General features: G+C 47.6%; 1 protein-coding gene across 3 annotated transcripts in view; it reads left to right on the top strand.

Annotated features, from left to right (window-relative positions):
- The first annotated feature begins 6 nt into the window (after window positions 1-6).
- ATOH8 (atonal bHLH transcription factor 8) overlaps window positions 7-17,301 on the top strand; it is a 41,996-nt gene continuing 24,701 nt past the window's right edge. For all 3 annotated transcript variants that reach the window (XM_069101076.1, XM_069101075.1, XM_069101074.1), the window contains exon 1: window positions 7-914. In XM_069101076.1, coding sequence (XP_068957177.1) covers window positions 135-914 — 780 coding nt within the window. In that variant the 5' untranslated portion in view covers window positions 7-134. The remainder of the gene's footprint in view (window positions 915-17,301) is intronic.

Below are 17,301 nucleotides of genomic sequence, written 5' to 3'. Positions count from 1 at the left end.
GAGAGAGAGAGAGAGAGGTGGGAGAAAAGAGAGATCCGGGGGGGACAGTGCGGGCGAGAGGTCCCCTGATCCCCGCACAGGATCCCGGTCCCCCCTCCCCTGGCCCTCACCTTGTCCCTTGGCAGGAGCCTAACATGAAAAGCCTCCCGACCCTCGAGGGGGGGCCGTGGCCGAGCCTGTGCATCAAGGAGGTGAGCTGCCCCAAAAAACTCAAGAGGAAGACCCATGAGGGGCCGAGGCGCGTGAACGGCTACAAAAGTTTCAGGGCGGACTTGAAAGTGCCGGAGCCGGCGGCCAATGGACTAAGGGAGCGCACGGAGCGGCTGACCCCGGCCAAGGGAGCGGCTGTGGCGGCGGCTGTGACCGAGGAGAGCCCGGAGCTGCTGCTGCTACCTGGGGACCGTAGCAACAGAGGCTGCGGCGGTGGCCCCCGGGGCGGTGAGGTCTTGGACATGCGGAAACGCTGCTTTCCCCCGGGGCTTGGCCGAGGTCTGCCCCCGTCGCCCCCGCCGCTGCCCCCGGGCCTGGCGGCTCCTCCGGGGAGCCGAGACGCGCGAGAGACGCCGCAGACTTTCGGGGACCAGAGCGTGCGTTCCCGGATCGTGTTGTGCCCGCCGCCCCCTCGCCAGCCCGCGCCGCAGCCCCAGCCGCCTCCCGCGCCCCAGCCGCAGCCCCAGCAGCCGCAGCCGCCGCCGCCGCGTCCGGCCGGGAGTTCCTTCTCGTCAATTTCACACGTAATTTACAATAACAATCCAGATTCTTCAGCGGCTTCGCCTAGGAAACGCCTGGGCGAAAGTGCCGGCGTCTCCTCGGAGATCAAAGCGATCCAGCAGACTAGAAGGCTGCTGGCGAACGCCCGGGAGAGGACCCGGGTGCATACCATCAGTGCCGCCTTCGAGGCGCTCAGGAAGCAGGTATGGCATACACGTTCACAAGCCTCGCGCACACGCTCAGCTCATCCCTGCTCTGTAGGACCCATCCCCGCGGCAGGCTGGGGCTGGGGGCGGCTGGGAGGGGGGACCTTGCTCCTCTGCCTCCCTTCAGGGGCCTGAGTTCGGGAGGTGGGAGTGGGGGGAAGGCTAGTCCCTCGAGGAAGCGTGGCATTGTAGAAAGCGTCATGATGATCAGGAGTCTATGGACCTGGGTTCGCATCCCGCCTCCCTGATGCTTCCTGCGAGTATGAGTCCTTAGGCGAGTTACCAAATAAAAGCCAGCATATGTATATGTCGCTTTAAGATTCACCAGAAATGTTCGATTTCCCTGAGCCTCAGTTTCCTTCTCTGCAAAATGTGAGCGTTGTACTCGATGACCTCTGAGAAGTCTTCCAGCTCTAGCTAGACCCTAGGACTCAATGCTGTGCCTCCTGTAACTAATTCCCCCCCTCATCCTCCCCCCCCCTCTTTCAGACATAGCTCAGAGGCTTCTTGGGGGTTGGGAAGGGGGCAGAGGTGATTTTTTACTCTCTGTCCCTCCGGGGGTTGGGGGGAAGCTGTATTTCCTCTACCCTTAGACTTCACCAGCCTGTAGGAGTTCTGAACCTTCCCTCCCACAATCCATGGGGTTAGTCTTCCCTTAAGAAGACGTGTCTGCTCATCAGCCTGGAGATGGGGATGGGGATTGGAAGAAAGAGGGCCTGGGATGAGAAATGACCTTTGCCCCCACAAGTAGGAGGGAGGGCTTGCCTACTTTGGGTGGTGGTGATGGTGATTTGCCTGGAATGTCTCATTCCTGCCTCTCAGCTCCCTTGGGGCCGTGATCAAGCAACAATACCTACAGAAGGCCTATCCTGAGTCCCCTTCATTTCCTCCTGTCTCCCCAACCCTTACTCTGAATTTAATTTATGCTTGTATATATGTACATGTTCTTCTACCTCCCCCCTCCCACTAGAATGTAAGCTTCTTGAGGACAGGGACTTTCCTTTTTTTCTTTGGCTCTCCATCTCCTGTTACTGTCTCTGGGCACATAGTAGGTGCTTTATAAATTTGCGCTGCAGGGATGAATGAATGATGTTGATGTTGATGGTAATGGTAATGCTGATGAGTCATAACTCCTGGGGCCAAGGGCTGCCATTGTCTAGTGAACTGCTTTGCAGCTGGAGAGAGAGACAGATTCCTATGACTGGGCAGTTTGGTGCCTTCTGACTTTAGACCTCATATTTCACTTTCCTGGCAGCTGAAAATTCCTGTCTTCAAAAGCGCTCCCTTGGGTTGGAGGAGGAGGAGGGGGTGGGGGAGGAGTAGAGAGAAAGTCGAGGGAGCCTAGAATCCTATCACAGGGTCTGAATGGATACAGTCCCTCCCCCCCCCCGCCCCCCACCTCCAACCTGGGGAGTGTGGGCTGGTTGGTGTTGGAGCTAGAGAGCTAGGAAGAAGCAGAAAGATTACAAGATGGGGCATCTAGAGAGGGAGGGAATGCTGTCCTTCAATGACCTGCAAAGTGCATTGTCTTGTCTGCTTACAGTGATACTGCTGGATTAGAGTGAGTGTACCAGGGAAGGGCTGGGGGGAGACAATCCTCCTGCTCTATCCCCCAATGCCAGAGCCAGAAGGCACCAGTCTCAGAAGTGCAGATCTCTCAGTCTCTCTAGAGCGACTCCCCTCCAACCAGGGGCATCTTAGCCACCACTGTCTACATCTGGGCCACTTAATATCCTGAGTAACAGCATTCATTGGAATGCTCAGGATTTGGGAAGAGGCCAGAAAAGAATATAGACACCCTCTCCTGCCCTTTGCAGACACTTTGCCAGGGAAGTAGGGTGAGCGGAGAGCACTTCCCTGCTGGGGTGTTGGATCATTTGGGCTCTTCTCTATCCTTCACTAGGGAGTGGTCCCTATTACCAGCTTGATAGTGACTCTGACCTGGAGGCAGCTGCTGCTGCTGCTGCTGCTACTACTACTACTACTACTACTACTACTACTACTACTACTACTACTACTACTACTACTACTACTACAACTACTGCTGCTACTGCTGCTGCTGCTGCTGCTGTGGCTTCTATTACCACTGCTCCACCCTCTGACTCCAAGTGGCCCTGCTCCCAAATAGGCAGCTACTTTGTTTTAAACAGACATTTCCTAAATACTCTCCTGCTGTCATAAAAAAAAAAAAAAATCCTTGCTAATTAATTAGCTAACATTCATACAGAGCTTTAGGGTTTTCAAAGTGCCTTCCAAATGCTACCTCATCTGTTCCCCACAGCGATCCTTGTGTGTTTAATCCCATTTTACAGATGAGAAAACTGAAGCAGACAGTTATTCATTGACTTTCCTAGGGTCATGGCTAGTAAGTGTCCGAGGCAGGATTTGAACTGAGGTCTTTTATTTAACTTTTTTTTTTGGGGGGGGGGGAAGGCAGGGCCATTGGGGCTAAGTAACTTGCCCAAGGTCACACAGCTAGTTAAGAATTAAGTATCTGAGGCTGGAGTTGAACTCGGGTCCTCTTGACTCCAGTGCAGGTGCTCTATTCACTTCACTACCTAGCCTCCCTGGAACTCAGGTCTTCTTGACTGTAGGTTCAACACACTAGCCGCTGGCTCACCAAGCTGCTAAAATTTTGCTAGCACTCTTTCTCTTTTCACACTTTGCTGCCTTCCATGATGTGAAGGTAAAGCTGGGTGGGTGGGGAAAGTGGTACTTTAGAGGCATGAGAGTAGTAGTGTAGTTGAGAGAGGAAGTCTGGGTTATTTCTACTCTGGTACTGAATGGAATTAGGAAGCAAGCTTCTTCACTTCTCAGCCTTAGTTTCCCTGCCTGTAGAACAAGGGGTTTGGATTAGTGATCTCTTAGCCCCCTTCTAGTTCAAATCTCAGTGATTCACTGGGATTTCCTGGAGAGGTACAGACCCCTTGAGGAGAAAGGTCCTGGGATGACCATATTTTTTAGCTAAATTATCATTTTAAGGATAGAGGCAGTCGGAGGAGAAGTAGTTTTAAAAATATGATAAATGAGACCATATTTAGAAAACAGCTTTTTTTCCTGGGGAAGATGAACCAGGGTCAGATCATCACTGAACAGCTCCCTGGGGATGGCTATGCCAGCCGCCAGGCTCAGCTCCCCTTGGCATTGTCCCACCTAGGGGCAGATGTCCTTTGTGTGTCTGTGGTTCTGGGGCATCCCTGCAGCATTCCGCCAGTCTCCAATGGGAACCCTCATGGGTTCAGACTTCAATCAGCACTTCATACCACTACTTTGTATGAAACCCTTTGCTCTGGAAACATTTGATCTTATATTTATTGATGCCCTTTCTTTTTTTACATTACATTAATTTCCAAATATATTCCCACCCCTACCAAGTGAGCCATCCTTTGGACTTTTAAAAGCAGGTCAGCAAAAATAGCCAACACATCATCTGGATTGGCCTGCATATGTAGTATTCTTTGCCTGTAGTTCACCACTTCTGAAAGGAAGAGAGAGAGGTGTCCTTTCCAATATTATATAAAATGCTTTTACTCAATTCAACCAACACATAAGGAACCTAGTATGTTCAATGCACTGAGCTAGGTGCTAGGGAGAAATAAAGCAGGGTCCCTGCCCTCAGAGAGGAAGCAGATTGGGGAAACCTAGAAGACTCCTGTTTGAATGCTGCCTTTGACATGCATTAACTGTGTGACCTTGGGTAAGTAATAACCTCTTCATGCAACAGGTCAGTGGGGTCAAACTCCAAGAGAAATGGGGGCCAACAAACCACTATACATAAGGATCCCTGAGGGCATGTTGACTTAGAAAACTACATATTAATATTATCTGTGTCCTGTAGTATTTTAATTTCTTTGGCTAAATATTTCCCCATTCCATCTTAATTTGGGAATATTACTGGTGGCTGTGTGATTAGCTAGTCAGAATTAGACACCCCTACTCAAGACAACTCCACAAGACTAGAAGGTACAAAGCTACATCAGGAGATGGGGTTCACTATCCCAGTGAGATCTCAGGTCAAGTTCCTTTGCCTGCCCTCACTTGTAACCTTACTAGAAGAGCTAAGGCTCCTGCATGAATAAAACACATGGCAGAATGAGATAAGTAGGTAAGAAAAGTGCCAGCAAAGTGTAATGGGAGACACCCCAGAAGGGCAGGGGAGTAGGGAGCCAGGGAGAGGCTTTCTAGAGGACATGGACCTCAAAGATTGGGTAGGATTTCAGCAGTTGGAGATGTGGGGAAGGCATTCTAGGCCAAGGGGACAAGCATTTACATAGCACTTGCCATGTCCTAGGCACTGTGCCAAGCGAAACCCTTTATAAGCATTATTTCATGTGATCCTTACAATACCCTTCAAGGCAGGTCAGTTATTATCCCCATTTTACAGTTGAGGAAACTGAGGCAAATAGATTAAGTACTTTCCCAGAGTCACACACCATAAGTAAGTGTTGGAGGCCCATTTTGAACTCAGGTCTTCCTGTGTCCAGGCCCAGTGCTCTGTCCATTTCACTGCTGAGCTCCTCATTCTAGGGAACAGCATGTGCAAAGACATGAAGATGAGAAATGGTGGAGTGTGAGAGCTAGGGGGCAAGGGCAGACAGAAACTAATTCCATTTGCTTGTAATGTAGAGAGAAGCTCCTGGAATTCTTTTTTAGGAGGCAACAGGGAGCTATTGATGGTTTAAAAAAAATCTTTTAGTTACACATATGCACATATATGTATGTATATACATGTGTATATATACACACATATACACATATACATACATGTGCAGTGGAGTGGTGTGATCAGACCTATGTACTGAAAACGCGAATCTGGCAGCTTCCTGTAGGGAGGAGGAAGAGACTAGAGTCCATGGGGCTGGGGAGAGGTCTGGTCCAGAGGCTGGTGCCACATTCTAGGCAAGAGGTAATAAGGACCTTTGCTAGGCTTGTGTGGTACCAATGCAATATTTATAGCACCCACGATCATGATAAAGACCGTGACTATAAGTATTGCATGACATTTGATCACAAAATATACTAAACTCTACAGATAGAGGATAGAACTGAAGTATTTATTCAGATACCAGAAAACAGATACCAAAACCATCAAGCTGATTCCATCATAGTACCAAAGATATTCAGAAGCCATAATAATGCTGAGAGCCACAGCATCCTTCAGCCTTCCCACAAACCAATACCAGATCAATATCTACTCACAAACCTCTCTAGCTCCTTGCCGAGCACCTCTCTCTCCCACCATCTGGCTAAGTCTGACCAGCTTCCTGTGGGCTCTGCTTCCCTTCAGCAAACTCCTCCCACCACAGGCTCCACGTGCCTACATTCAGCCTATTGGGGGAAGAGTTTACTTTCAAAGCAGGGGAGGTCTTCAAACTTCCCCTTAGGTCTGTTAAGGAGCAGGGAAGATCTTCAAATTCCCATTCCCATTGCAGCTTGTTTCATTGAAGATAAAAAAGATCCAGTAATATGGTATATGTAAACCATTTGGCAAAACCTTAAAGCGCTTATACAAATAGCAGCTGTTATTATTAGTGATAATCTTATTAACTTCAGTGTTGGATTCAGCTCAATCCAAATAGTATTTATTAAGTATCTACTGTATACCAGGAACTGTGTTAGGCACACAGGACACAATAACAACAATTAAACAGTCCTTGCCCTCAAAGAGCTTACGTTCTATGGGAGGAATTCATATTATATGAAATATACATATTATATACACATATATAATATCATATAAACAGAAGGGGCAGATGGGGAATAGATTTTAGAGGTAGAGTCCACAGAACATGGTGACTGATTTAAACCTTTTAAAAGCCCCTTCCATCCCATTTATTTCTTCCACTGTATCTGTGAGGTTGTCCAAAGTAAAGACCCATTTTACTGGATGGAAAAACTGAGCCTCGGGAAACAAAGTAGGTTGTTCAAGGTCATGAGATAATTCAGCAGTAGAGCCAGATTTGGAATCCAGTTCTCCAGAATCCTGGCCCACAGTCTTCCCACAGACCCAGCATTATCAGCTCCATCAAGCTTCTTCCAGACCTGGGGGATTTACTAACAATCATGTTTGGAAATAAAATTGGCAAGCTCAGAGTTTCTCTCTCTGCAAAGGAACAGAGCAGCTTTCCTCCCCACTCCCCCCTCCATCCTCCCATCCCCGCTAAGGGTTTATTAAAGTAAAAGTTCTATTTTTCTGCTTGAAGGGAATCCCCGAGTCCTCTCAGCAAGGGTGGGGGCGATCAGAGCATCATAGGATGTTACAGTTGGCAGGGGCCTTAGGGATTATCCTCATTTTATGGATGAGGAAAGTGAGGTCACTGACTTTCCTAGGCTGAGGTAAAACGGGGAGTTGGTGATGGAGTTGGGAGTACAACTCAGGTCTGCTGATTATGAGGCTCACATACTTTCCAAAGTACCAGGTGATCTCCCAGATCTCTCTTTAAAAATGAGGAGTCCAAAGCCCAGAGAGAAGTGCCCCAAAATTCCTGTCCAAGGGAAAAGGCAAGACTAATAATAATGAAAGTGATGATGACGGTAACTGACATCGATATAGGACCTTAAGGGTTACAGAGTGGTTTCTATCTCTCCTGTCATTAAAGCCTCACAGCCACCCTGTGGAGCAGGTACCTGAATTCTTGTGTCCATTTGGCAGGGGAAGAAAGCAGAAAGAGGAGATGTCACATTGCTGTTAGGTCACACAGTGAGGAAGTATTGGAGGCAGAATCTGAACCCAGATTTTCTTGACTCAAAGTCTCCAGGTGCCCAGGCCCCCAGAGTGACCAGCTCCAGGTCACTCTTCCTAAGCTAGTCTTTTCTTCCTCCCTTCTCATCACATGGCCATCCCTTCAAGAGCTGGCAGCTTGCCCTCCACTCTGGAAACCCAGAATGGCAAGGACACCCAGTGGCTGGGAAGAAATACTCTTTGGATCCTGGCCCTGGGCTCCTCAGCCCACCGCTGCCCTGGATTAGCGTTTTAGGACACCCCGTCTGGCTTCTGGTGCATGTGGCTGCTGCCAATGGAGGCCATTCCCCAGTTCCTACACTTGGAGTTATCACAAGGTTAGAGGATTTGGAGCTAAAGGGAGCTCCAAGTCCAACCTCCCAAGAGGCCAAGAGGCCAACCCCCTCTTCTTACAGATGAGGAAACTGGGGCCGAGAGGGGAAGTGAGTTAGGTCACTTAGTGGGTTCTGTACACATCTCGCAGCTTCCTCTCCTAACCTGATTTTCCTAAGGCTTTTGGTTCCCTTTTCCCTGTCTGAGCCACAGTTTTCTAAGAAAAGCTCCTTTACATCCTTACCCCTCTACTCATGGGGTCATAGCTTTAAGGAAGGGACGTTGAAGGTCTTTGGATCGAAGCTGCTCATTTTACAGATGGACAAACTGAGGCCCAGAGAGGTTAAGTATCTAACACAGAGTAGGTGCTTAATAAATGCTGATTGACTGACCCTGAAGTCCCTTTTGCTGTGATCCTGTGATCACAAAGAAAGTTAGTCAATAAGCATTTATTAAGTGCCTACTGTGTACCAGGCAATATGTTATACCAGTACTTAGGATACAAAGAAAAATAAATATCAGACTTTGCTCTCAAGGAGCTCTGTACAAATCTGATATGGACAGGATAAGCTCAAGAACACCAGCAGAGGAAAGGCATCCAGTCAACTTCCTTCATTTTACAGATGAGGAAACTGAGGCCCAGAGAGTGTAAATGAGTTACCCAAGGTCAGAGAAGGAGTTACATGGCAGAACTCAGGTCCTCTGAGGACCAATCTAGGACTTTCTTCACTTAGCTCTCCATAATATACTCTATCATCACATTACACAAGCGTCCCTTCCTCTCCAGTCTCTCTGTCTTGGTTCTTCACTCTCTCTGACTTGGTTCATCATATCCCTTTTATCATTTGTCCTTTCATTCAGGGAGTATGATTTGCAAATTAAGCATCATCACAGCTGTTCTTGGGGAAACACCTTTGCCTTCCCTTCTACATTTCAAAACTCTTACACTTACATTTTAATCCTAACCATGAGAGCTGTCCAAAAGTGGGATCAGCTGCTACATAGAAGACGGTGCATCCCTCCTGGCTGGAGTTCTTCAAACAAGGCTTGGATGGCTATCGGCCAGGGATGTTTTAGGCCATTTTTGCTCCTGTCTGGGTTGGACTAGAAATCCTCAAAGGTGGTGCTTTGACAACCAACCCTTGCTCTGGTGTTGTTGTGTAGGGCAAGGATTGTTTCTCAATTCACAAACACTTGTCATTGGTCCCCCTTAAACATCTAGGGAATTAGGTAAGGGGAATCCTCTCTCTTCCCCAGAAGTCGGATAGTTGGACAGTGACTTGGAAACCCTGAATGACTTCTAGCCCCAAGCTCAGTACAACCAAAGCCTGGCTCTTTGTGCAGTCAAGTTGGTAGATGAGAATAAGGAATGTATCTCTCTCTTTGAATGTTTCTTCAGAGCAGGCTGTCTGACCTCTCCTATACCCTTATAATGTGTGTGTGTGAACCTCTTTTTTTGCATCCTGAACCCCTTTGTCTAGTAAAGCCAATGGACCCCATTCTTAGAATAGTATTTTTTAATGCATAAAATACATAAGATTACAAAGGAAACTAACAATATTGAAATACAGTTATCTAACAAAAGGGGAAAAAAAGCTCATGGACCCCTGATTATGAACCTTAGAGAAATACAGAATCTCAGAGTTGGGAGGCCTCACAGAGGTTGTCTAGTCCATACAGTTTAGATCTGCAAAAGATTCCCCTCTATGACGTCCCAGGCAAGTGGCTGGTATGTTATCCAGCAATGAGAAACTCATTACCTCCCAAGTCAGTACATTCCACTAAATACTTTCTGATTTTGTATTAGCATTGTTTGTGTTCCTGTTTTACCCACTGTCCCAAAAAGCCAAATTCCTTGAGGGCAGGAGTTGTAATTCTTTTCATCTTTGTCTCCTGGGACTAACCAGGCTCTACACAAAGTAGGTGTTCAAACATGTTGAATTGAATTTTGAGTTCTAATTTAAAGACTATGAGAGAGCCCTTCCTTTTCCTAAATATCTCTGCATTTAGAGTCCCTGCTATAAAACAAAGTATGTTGTCTCAGAGTAGTACTATCAATTATCATTATTAATCCTAGGCACTCGCATTAATGATAACTGTTATTATTAATATTATTATTGACAACTATTAAGTCTTAAAAATTAAATAATGATCATTAATAGAGATAAATGTAAATTTTTACACTTGGGTTCAAAAAATCAACTTCTCAAGTATAATCATAAGGAGGCAGATCTCAACAGTGCTTTATCCTCAAAAGGTTTAGGAGTTTTCCAATAATAAAAACCTCAAATGAGCCAACAGTGTGATGTGGCACCCACCAAAGCTAATGTGATATTAGGTCAAATTAAGAAAGCTACAGTTTGCAGAGTTAGGGAGATAATGTTACTGTTGTACTCTGCCCTGGAGAATTGTGTACAGTTCTGGGATATTGATAAGCTGACTGGAGAGGCTCCAGAATAGGGGAGCCGAGTGAAGGGCCTCAGAATCATTCCATTTGAGGTTGGGTCCAAGGATCTGAGGATGTTTAGCCTGGAGAAGGGAAGATTCAGGGGGGTCATGGTCAACATGTTCATGTAATTGAAGAGGTCTTATGCAGAAGAGGGAGTTAAATTTGTTAAGCTCCAGTGGGCAGAAAACTCAGAGCATCAGGTAAGGACTGCAAAGAGGCAGGTTTAAATATAAATTAAGGAAAAAAACCTTCTTAACAATTGTTGTTGTCCAGTCATGTCTGATTCTCTGTGAAGTTTTCTTGGAAAAGATACTGGCTTTGTTTGCCATTTCCTTCTCGAGCTCATTTTACAGATTAGGAAACTGAGGCAAAGAGGTGTGACTTGTCCAGGGTCACACAACTAGAGACTTAGGCCAGATTTGAACTCAGGAAAATGAGTCTTCCTGACTCCAAATCCAGAGCTCTCTCCACTGTGCCACCGAGATGGTTTCCTAACAGGGCCATTCATAAATGTAGTGAGCCATAAGAGGGAGGGAGTTCCATGTCCTTGGAGGTCACCAAAAGTTGGAGGCTGGATGACCACTTGTCAGGGGTAGAAGAGAATCATATTCTAGAACAAGCTGAATTTGGTGGCCTTTGAAGTCCATTTCAAGACCTGAGACAGACAGTGAGACAGAGAGATAGTGAGAAAGAGAGAGACAGAGACAGAGAGACAGAGGCAAAGAGAGACAGACGGGGAAAGGGAGAGAGAGACAGACAGTGACAGAGAGGTTTCTTACACGTACACGTGAACTCTCTCATTTCTAGCCTCCTGTCCGTGCAAGACTCTACAGTGTCAAACCACCATCCGTGCAGTGCAGGGCAGGGCAAGGGGGTGGGGGTGGGGGGCAGATGGAAAGACAGCAATGCACACTTATCAACCCAGCTGCCCAGCCTTCATGGTTGTCAGATTAAGAGCATGTATGCCCAGCTGGACCCATTCCACGCATGTGTCTGCTCGGGCTGTAGACTGTGCCGGGAAAGATTGTGTTGGAGGCATGGGGACTGGGAGGGAAGAGGGGCAGGTTGAAGAACTGAGAGGTGACAGAGAAGGGTGGCGGCTCCTGGGATGGTAGCCTTCCCCTTCCCCCTCCTATCCCCTATTCTCTCTCCTCCCTTCCTCTTCAATCTTCCTTCATTTCTCCCTTCCATCTCCCCACCCATCATTATGTTGCCTGGGAAATATTTTTCAGGCCTGGTAATGTATGTGGCTGTTCCATCTCCCCAAATAGTTTACAAGATACTTGGAGAGAATGCTGGATTTGGAACCAGAGACCTTGGTTCTAATCTTGCCTCTGCTACTTCCAGTCTATGTGATTTTGAACAAATCACTTTCCCTTTGCTCATCTGCTTCTTGACTGGTTGATTATAAAACAAGGGGGTTGAACTTAGAGATGCCTATGGATCCTTCTGGTCAAAGCTTCTGTGGCCTCCTCCCTGATACAGACTGTCTCTCTGCTTCCTCTGCAGCCTCTGGTGAAGCAAGTCAGAGATGTGAGGCAAAGGTCACATAGATTCTATCCCTACAGTTTTCTTCCCTGTGGTTCAGCTTTCTTCCAGGCTGCCCCAGAGCCCTGCCCATCCATCTCACAAAGACCTACCATTGGTCATAAAGGGAGATCAGAGAAAGGAGAGTGGATGAGTCTCACCCAACCACATCCAAGCACTCAAGTAGACCAAACTTTCATGCAGAGAATGGGTCAGGAGTGTCTGACCTGCTGATCAGCCTCTTCCCCTTGGTGAACACTTCTCTCCAGGTTTTCGTGACACTGCTCTCATCCCTCTGGGGCAGCCTCTGCAGAGCTTTGCTGGATTTTCATACACATCATACCCACTAACAATGACTGTCTCTCCAGGCTCTGTCCTAGATCTTATCTTCTCCCTCTCTACTCTCTCCCTTGGCAATCTCATCAGCTCCCATAGGTTCAAGGAACATCTCTATACAGATGATTCCCATATTTGTCTATCCAGACCCTTTCTCTCTATTGGCCTCCAATCTCTCATCTCCAACCACCTGTTGGACGTCTCCAACTGGATATGCCATAGACATAACACACTCCATGTGTCCAAAACCGAACACACCATTGGTTCATTTGGAGCTTTTATTATTGGAAAACCCCTAAACGTGTCCAAAACTTTCCCCCCAGACCTCTCCTCAACTTTCTTATTATTTTTAATGTCACTCCCTTCCTCCCATTCACCCAAGCTTCCAACCTTGGTTCCATTCTGGATTCTTCACTTTCTCTCTCCCCTCATAGCAAATCTATTGTCAAATCTTGTCATTTCTGACTTTGCAACATCTCTCATGTATGTCCTTTTCTGTCCACTAACAGAGCCACCCCCTTCCCCCAGTTTAGCTATTCACCATCTGTTGTCTGGACTATTGTAATAGCTTGTGATGGGTCTCCCCACTCCATTCCGTCCTTTACTTAGCTGACAAGGGATTCCTCTAAAGCAGAGATGAGAACCTGCCCGTCCCAATAAGCTTCAGTGGCCCTAGTACATCCAGGACCAAATGTAAAGTCTCCTGCTTGGCATTTAAAATGATCGTCCCAGTCTAGGTTCTTCCTACTCTTCCCTTCTTCTGGATTTATTACCCTGCACACATTCTGTTACTCACTGGCGCTGGCCTTTTTGAGTTCCTCAAACACTACACTCCATCTCCTGACCCTCTGCCTTTCTCCATCAGTCCCCCACACCTGGAAGGCTCCCCACGCATCCTCTTTACCTTCCACCTTCTTTCAGGACTCAGTTCAAATGCCACTTTTGGCAAGAGTCCTTTCCTGAGCTCTCCTCTGCCCCTTCCCCATTGCTGGTGCCTTCCCCGTGGCTAACACCTTCCCTCATAGATTATCTCCAATTTATCTGCCGTGTATCTGTCTGTGCATGTTGTGCCCCATTAGACTGTGAGTTCCCTGAGGGCAGGATGGTGGTTTTGCCTTCCTTTAGATCCTCGGAGCTCAACACAAAGCCTGGCACATAGTAAAAATTTGTTGACCAACTCCTTAAGAAGTCAGATGTCCCCCAGATCCATTGATCTCTACACTACAGAAGACTGATTTTAAATACACAGACACAGACACTTAGACACACAATTAGTATTAAAATTTAGCAAGAATTTTAAATAGTTACCAAGCAGTTATTTTTCCCATAGGGAGAAAAGACCTGCATACAAGCCCCTGATCCCAGCTCCCAGATCCCCCTTAGGAGATAATCCTAAACTCCTCACCCTGCTAGAGAGGGACCTGCTCCTTCCTTCACTGTAACCCACCCCTCAATTTAGGGACGGTCAGAGCCAGACTGTCAGAGTAGAGAGGGCCCTTTGGGATCTAATCTGAGATGAACAAGTCTTACCTATAAGGAAACTGAGGCAGGGAGAGGCCAGCTTGCCTGAGGGTCACACCTTGAGCACATGTGAATTCCCCAAAGACAGAGAGCCAAGATCCTCAGAGAGTTTTATTCTCATCCCAAACCTTGATTTTGCAGATGAGGGGACCAAGATCGTCTCTCTTGCCCTCCATTACCCAGGCAGTCTTGAGAAGAACTGGGAGTTAAGGGCTGCTTTGTCTTTAAGCCTAGGACTCCTTTCACTCTGCCGTGCTGCACCACAGAGCATAAGCTCCTTGAGGGCAGGGGCTTTTTTGAGAGGGTTCTTGTATCCCCAGTGCTCAACACTGGTAAAATAACTAATAGAAATAATAACATTTCTGTAGTGCTTTGAGGTTGACAAAGCACTGGGTGGATAATATTTCATTTGACCCTCACCAGAGCCATGAGAAGCAGGGTTATTATTATCCTCATTTTACAGAAAAAGGAAACTGAGGCTGAGACAGGTTAAGCAGTTTGCCCAGGGCCTACTACCTACTCAGTGTTTGAAGCAGGATTCAAGTTCAGATCTTCCTGACTTCAAGTGCAGCACACTAACCATTATGCCACCCAGCTTCTTCCTGATGCTTGTTGATTATTGGGCCCCTCAGTCCCCATTAGGGATGAGTGCCCCAAGCAGCTGGGTTTTCTCTACCCATAATGCTGCTGGCCAGGCTCAGGCAGACAGTCTGTCCCTCCTGTTGAGGTCACTGCTTTTCCAGGAGATATTTCGCAGTACTACAGCTGCTGGGGGGGAAGGGACCGGCAAGGATTCCGAACTGGTCAGGAGTCCAAAGGAATCTCCCTCATCCTCCTCCCCCTCCTCCCCCCAGCCTGGATTCCTCTGGGGGGGGGGGAGGAATGGAGGAGGGAATGAAAGGGACCAGATATTTTTCAAATTGGAGCAGCGGTCTTGTAAAGTCTGTTCTCCCGTAGCCAGGAAGAAGCTGTGAGAGCAAATGTCAAACCGGAGTTCCTGATGTGGACCCTGGTGGGGGATTCCCAGGCCCCTCTCCACCTCAGGCAGCCAGCTGCCCTCACCTGATGCACAGCCCCCTTTCTGCTTCTTTCCCCTTGTTGCCCCAACACCACACCACGGGGTACTAGCCAGCCCAGACCCCCAGCCTGAGAGCAGCTGACTTGTCTTGCCCCAGGGACATTGCTGTCACAGAGCCAAGGGCTAATAAAAAAAGCTGGATACTTAAATGAACCTTCTGGAAATTCTTTGGGCCAAGCCTCCCAGAGAAAACAATGAGGCAGGGCCGGCTCTCACGCTGCCTGCCCTTGCTATCACCACCTTCCAGTCAGCTCGGGCAGCTGCTGACCAGCTCACCTCCCCCCTGGCTCATTCCTCTGCTCTCACCTCCCATTTATGTCCATCTGGACCCAGGGTTGGGCTCCAAGAACCCCAGAGGGTTCTCGAGGAGCTCCCTAAGGTCTTCCCCTCCTGGAGGCCTGGCCTGACCTTGGGGGTGATGCAGGGGGCTGCTACTCACCCCCAGCCCCAGGGACTGGTACCTTTCCTGTGCAGCATGCCTTGTTTATTTGTCTGAGCTGATAAAGGGGTTTGGAGCAGGGAGGGGGAAAGCACCGTGTTCCCCTGGATTCTTGCTGGGAACAACCTTAACTCATTGTTCTGCCAACTTTTCTTGGATGGGCCTGGGTGGGAGGGGGTAGCAGGGACCTTGGAATGTCCCGGAGTTGCCTTGTACTTCTGGTGGGGTCTCCTTCTAAGAGGCTGTATGGTATAAGGAGATAAGGAGCTGGCCCTAGAGTCAGGAAGACCTGTACTCCCTTCCCACCGGTGACATTTCCTGGCTGGGAGACCTGGCATGGGCAAGCAAAGCTCACCTCTCTGAGCTTTGGCCTTTTCATCTATACAATGGGGATGAGAATTCCTATAGCACCACCTTCTCAGAGGAGTACTGTGAGGCTCCTTAGAGCCTTGGTGGAGAGGGCCTTCCCATGATCAATGTTAATTCAGCTTAGGAAGCATTATTAATCACCCACTGAGGGGCAGCAAGCACTGTGATGGTTTCTGGGGATTCAAAGATCAAAGTGCAAATTGTCTCTGCCCTCAAGGGGCTAATTTTCCAATGGAAGAAGACGGCACATAAATAGTTATGAGTCTGAATTCCCACTCTATTGCTTCCTAGTGGTGGGACCTTGGCCATGTTTTCTTTCTGAGGAAACTGAGTTTCACCTCACCTGTAAAAGGAGACAGTTGGACTAGGTAACCCATGAGGCCCCCTCCAACGTCAACTCCAAATTTACCATCCTTTGAACTCTGAGAATCTCAGATTCTTATAGGCAATGTGGTCCAGTGGGAAAGCATGCTAAATTTGCAGTCAGAAGACCAGGGTTTGAATCTCACTGACTGTGAATGATCTTGGGCAATTCACATGATATCTCTGGGCCTTAGTTTCCTTTTTCTGCAAAATGAAGGGTTAGACCTGAGAGCCTCTAAATGGATGATTCCATGACTCTGATTTTGGGTCAAAACAAAACAAAACTAGGTGTGCCTATGAAGTAATTGTATGTGTGTGTATTTGGTAAGCTAGCTCTAAAGGAGAATACATTTCAGTAATGTTTGGAGTCCCATTAGGAACCTCCTGTACCAAACTCTTGATATCAAAGAGTACTCTGAGCCTGGGTGAAAGGGGACAGGCCCTGCTGACTTAGGCAGAGAAGAATTACTCAACCAGGAGTGTAACTGGGACACTGGAATTGACTCAGAGACCATTGGGGTGTTCTGAAAGACCCTTCCCTCATTCACTTGACACTATCTGCCAATCTCATCTCTCCCTTATAATTTATCTTCCTAGCACTCCCCTTCCTAGATTATACTATAGGAATTCACACTTGTCTGGACATCTGTGACTTTGACAAGTGACCTCACATCCTTTTCTTAGGTACTTTTTCTCTCTTATCATCCTTCCCCCCCCCCCCACTAGATTAGTACATATAGATAAATAGATAGATATTTTTTGTGTGTTTGTTTTTGTTTTTTTTAGAGGGGGAAGGGAAGGCAATTGGGGGTTAAGTAACTTACCCAAGATCACACAGCTAGTAAGTGGGTCAAGTGTCTGAGGTTGGATTTGAACTCAGGTCCTCCTGACTCCAGGGCCCATGCTGTATTCACTGCACCACCTAGCTTCCTCTAGATCAGTATATTTAAAGTAAAAACCATTATTCCCTAGAAGTTGTCTCTCAAATATTTGTGGGAGGACAGTTGGGAGTCAGCTGGGCCAGACTGAGATCCAATTGCAAAGCATGTAAAATTTACCTTCGCTCCCCAGCCTTTTCAACCCCTCACTCAAGGAAGGTGAGGTGGAAGAGTATTGGTGGAAGGAAAGGACAGGGATCAGGGAATGGGCACAGGGAGGGAGACAACAGAGTATTGGACTATCTCATGGAATACATTCTCCTAAGATGAAATTCAGGACCAGTAAATGTCAAGTCTTATACTTCGGCTC

Source organism: Petaurus breviceps, unplaced genomic scaffold, assembly GCF_028583685.1.
Source record: "Petaurus breviceps papuanus isolate PSGF00001 unplaced genomic scaffold, PetGlider_PUasm1.0 446, whole genome shotgun sequence".
In the NCBI taxonomy this organism is placed as follows: domain Eukaryota; kingdom Metazoa; phylum Chordata; class Mammalia; order Diprotodontia; family Petauridae; genus Petaurus; species Petaurus breviceps.
This window is presented reverse-complemented; position numbering and strand designations above follow the sequence as displayed.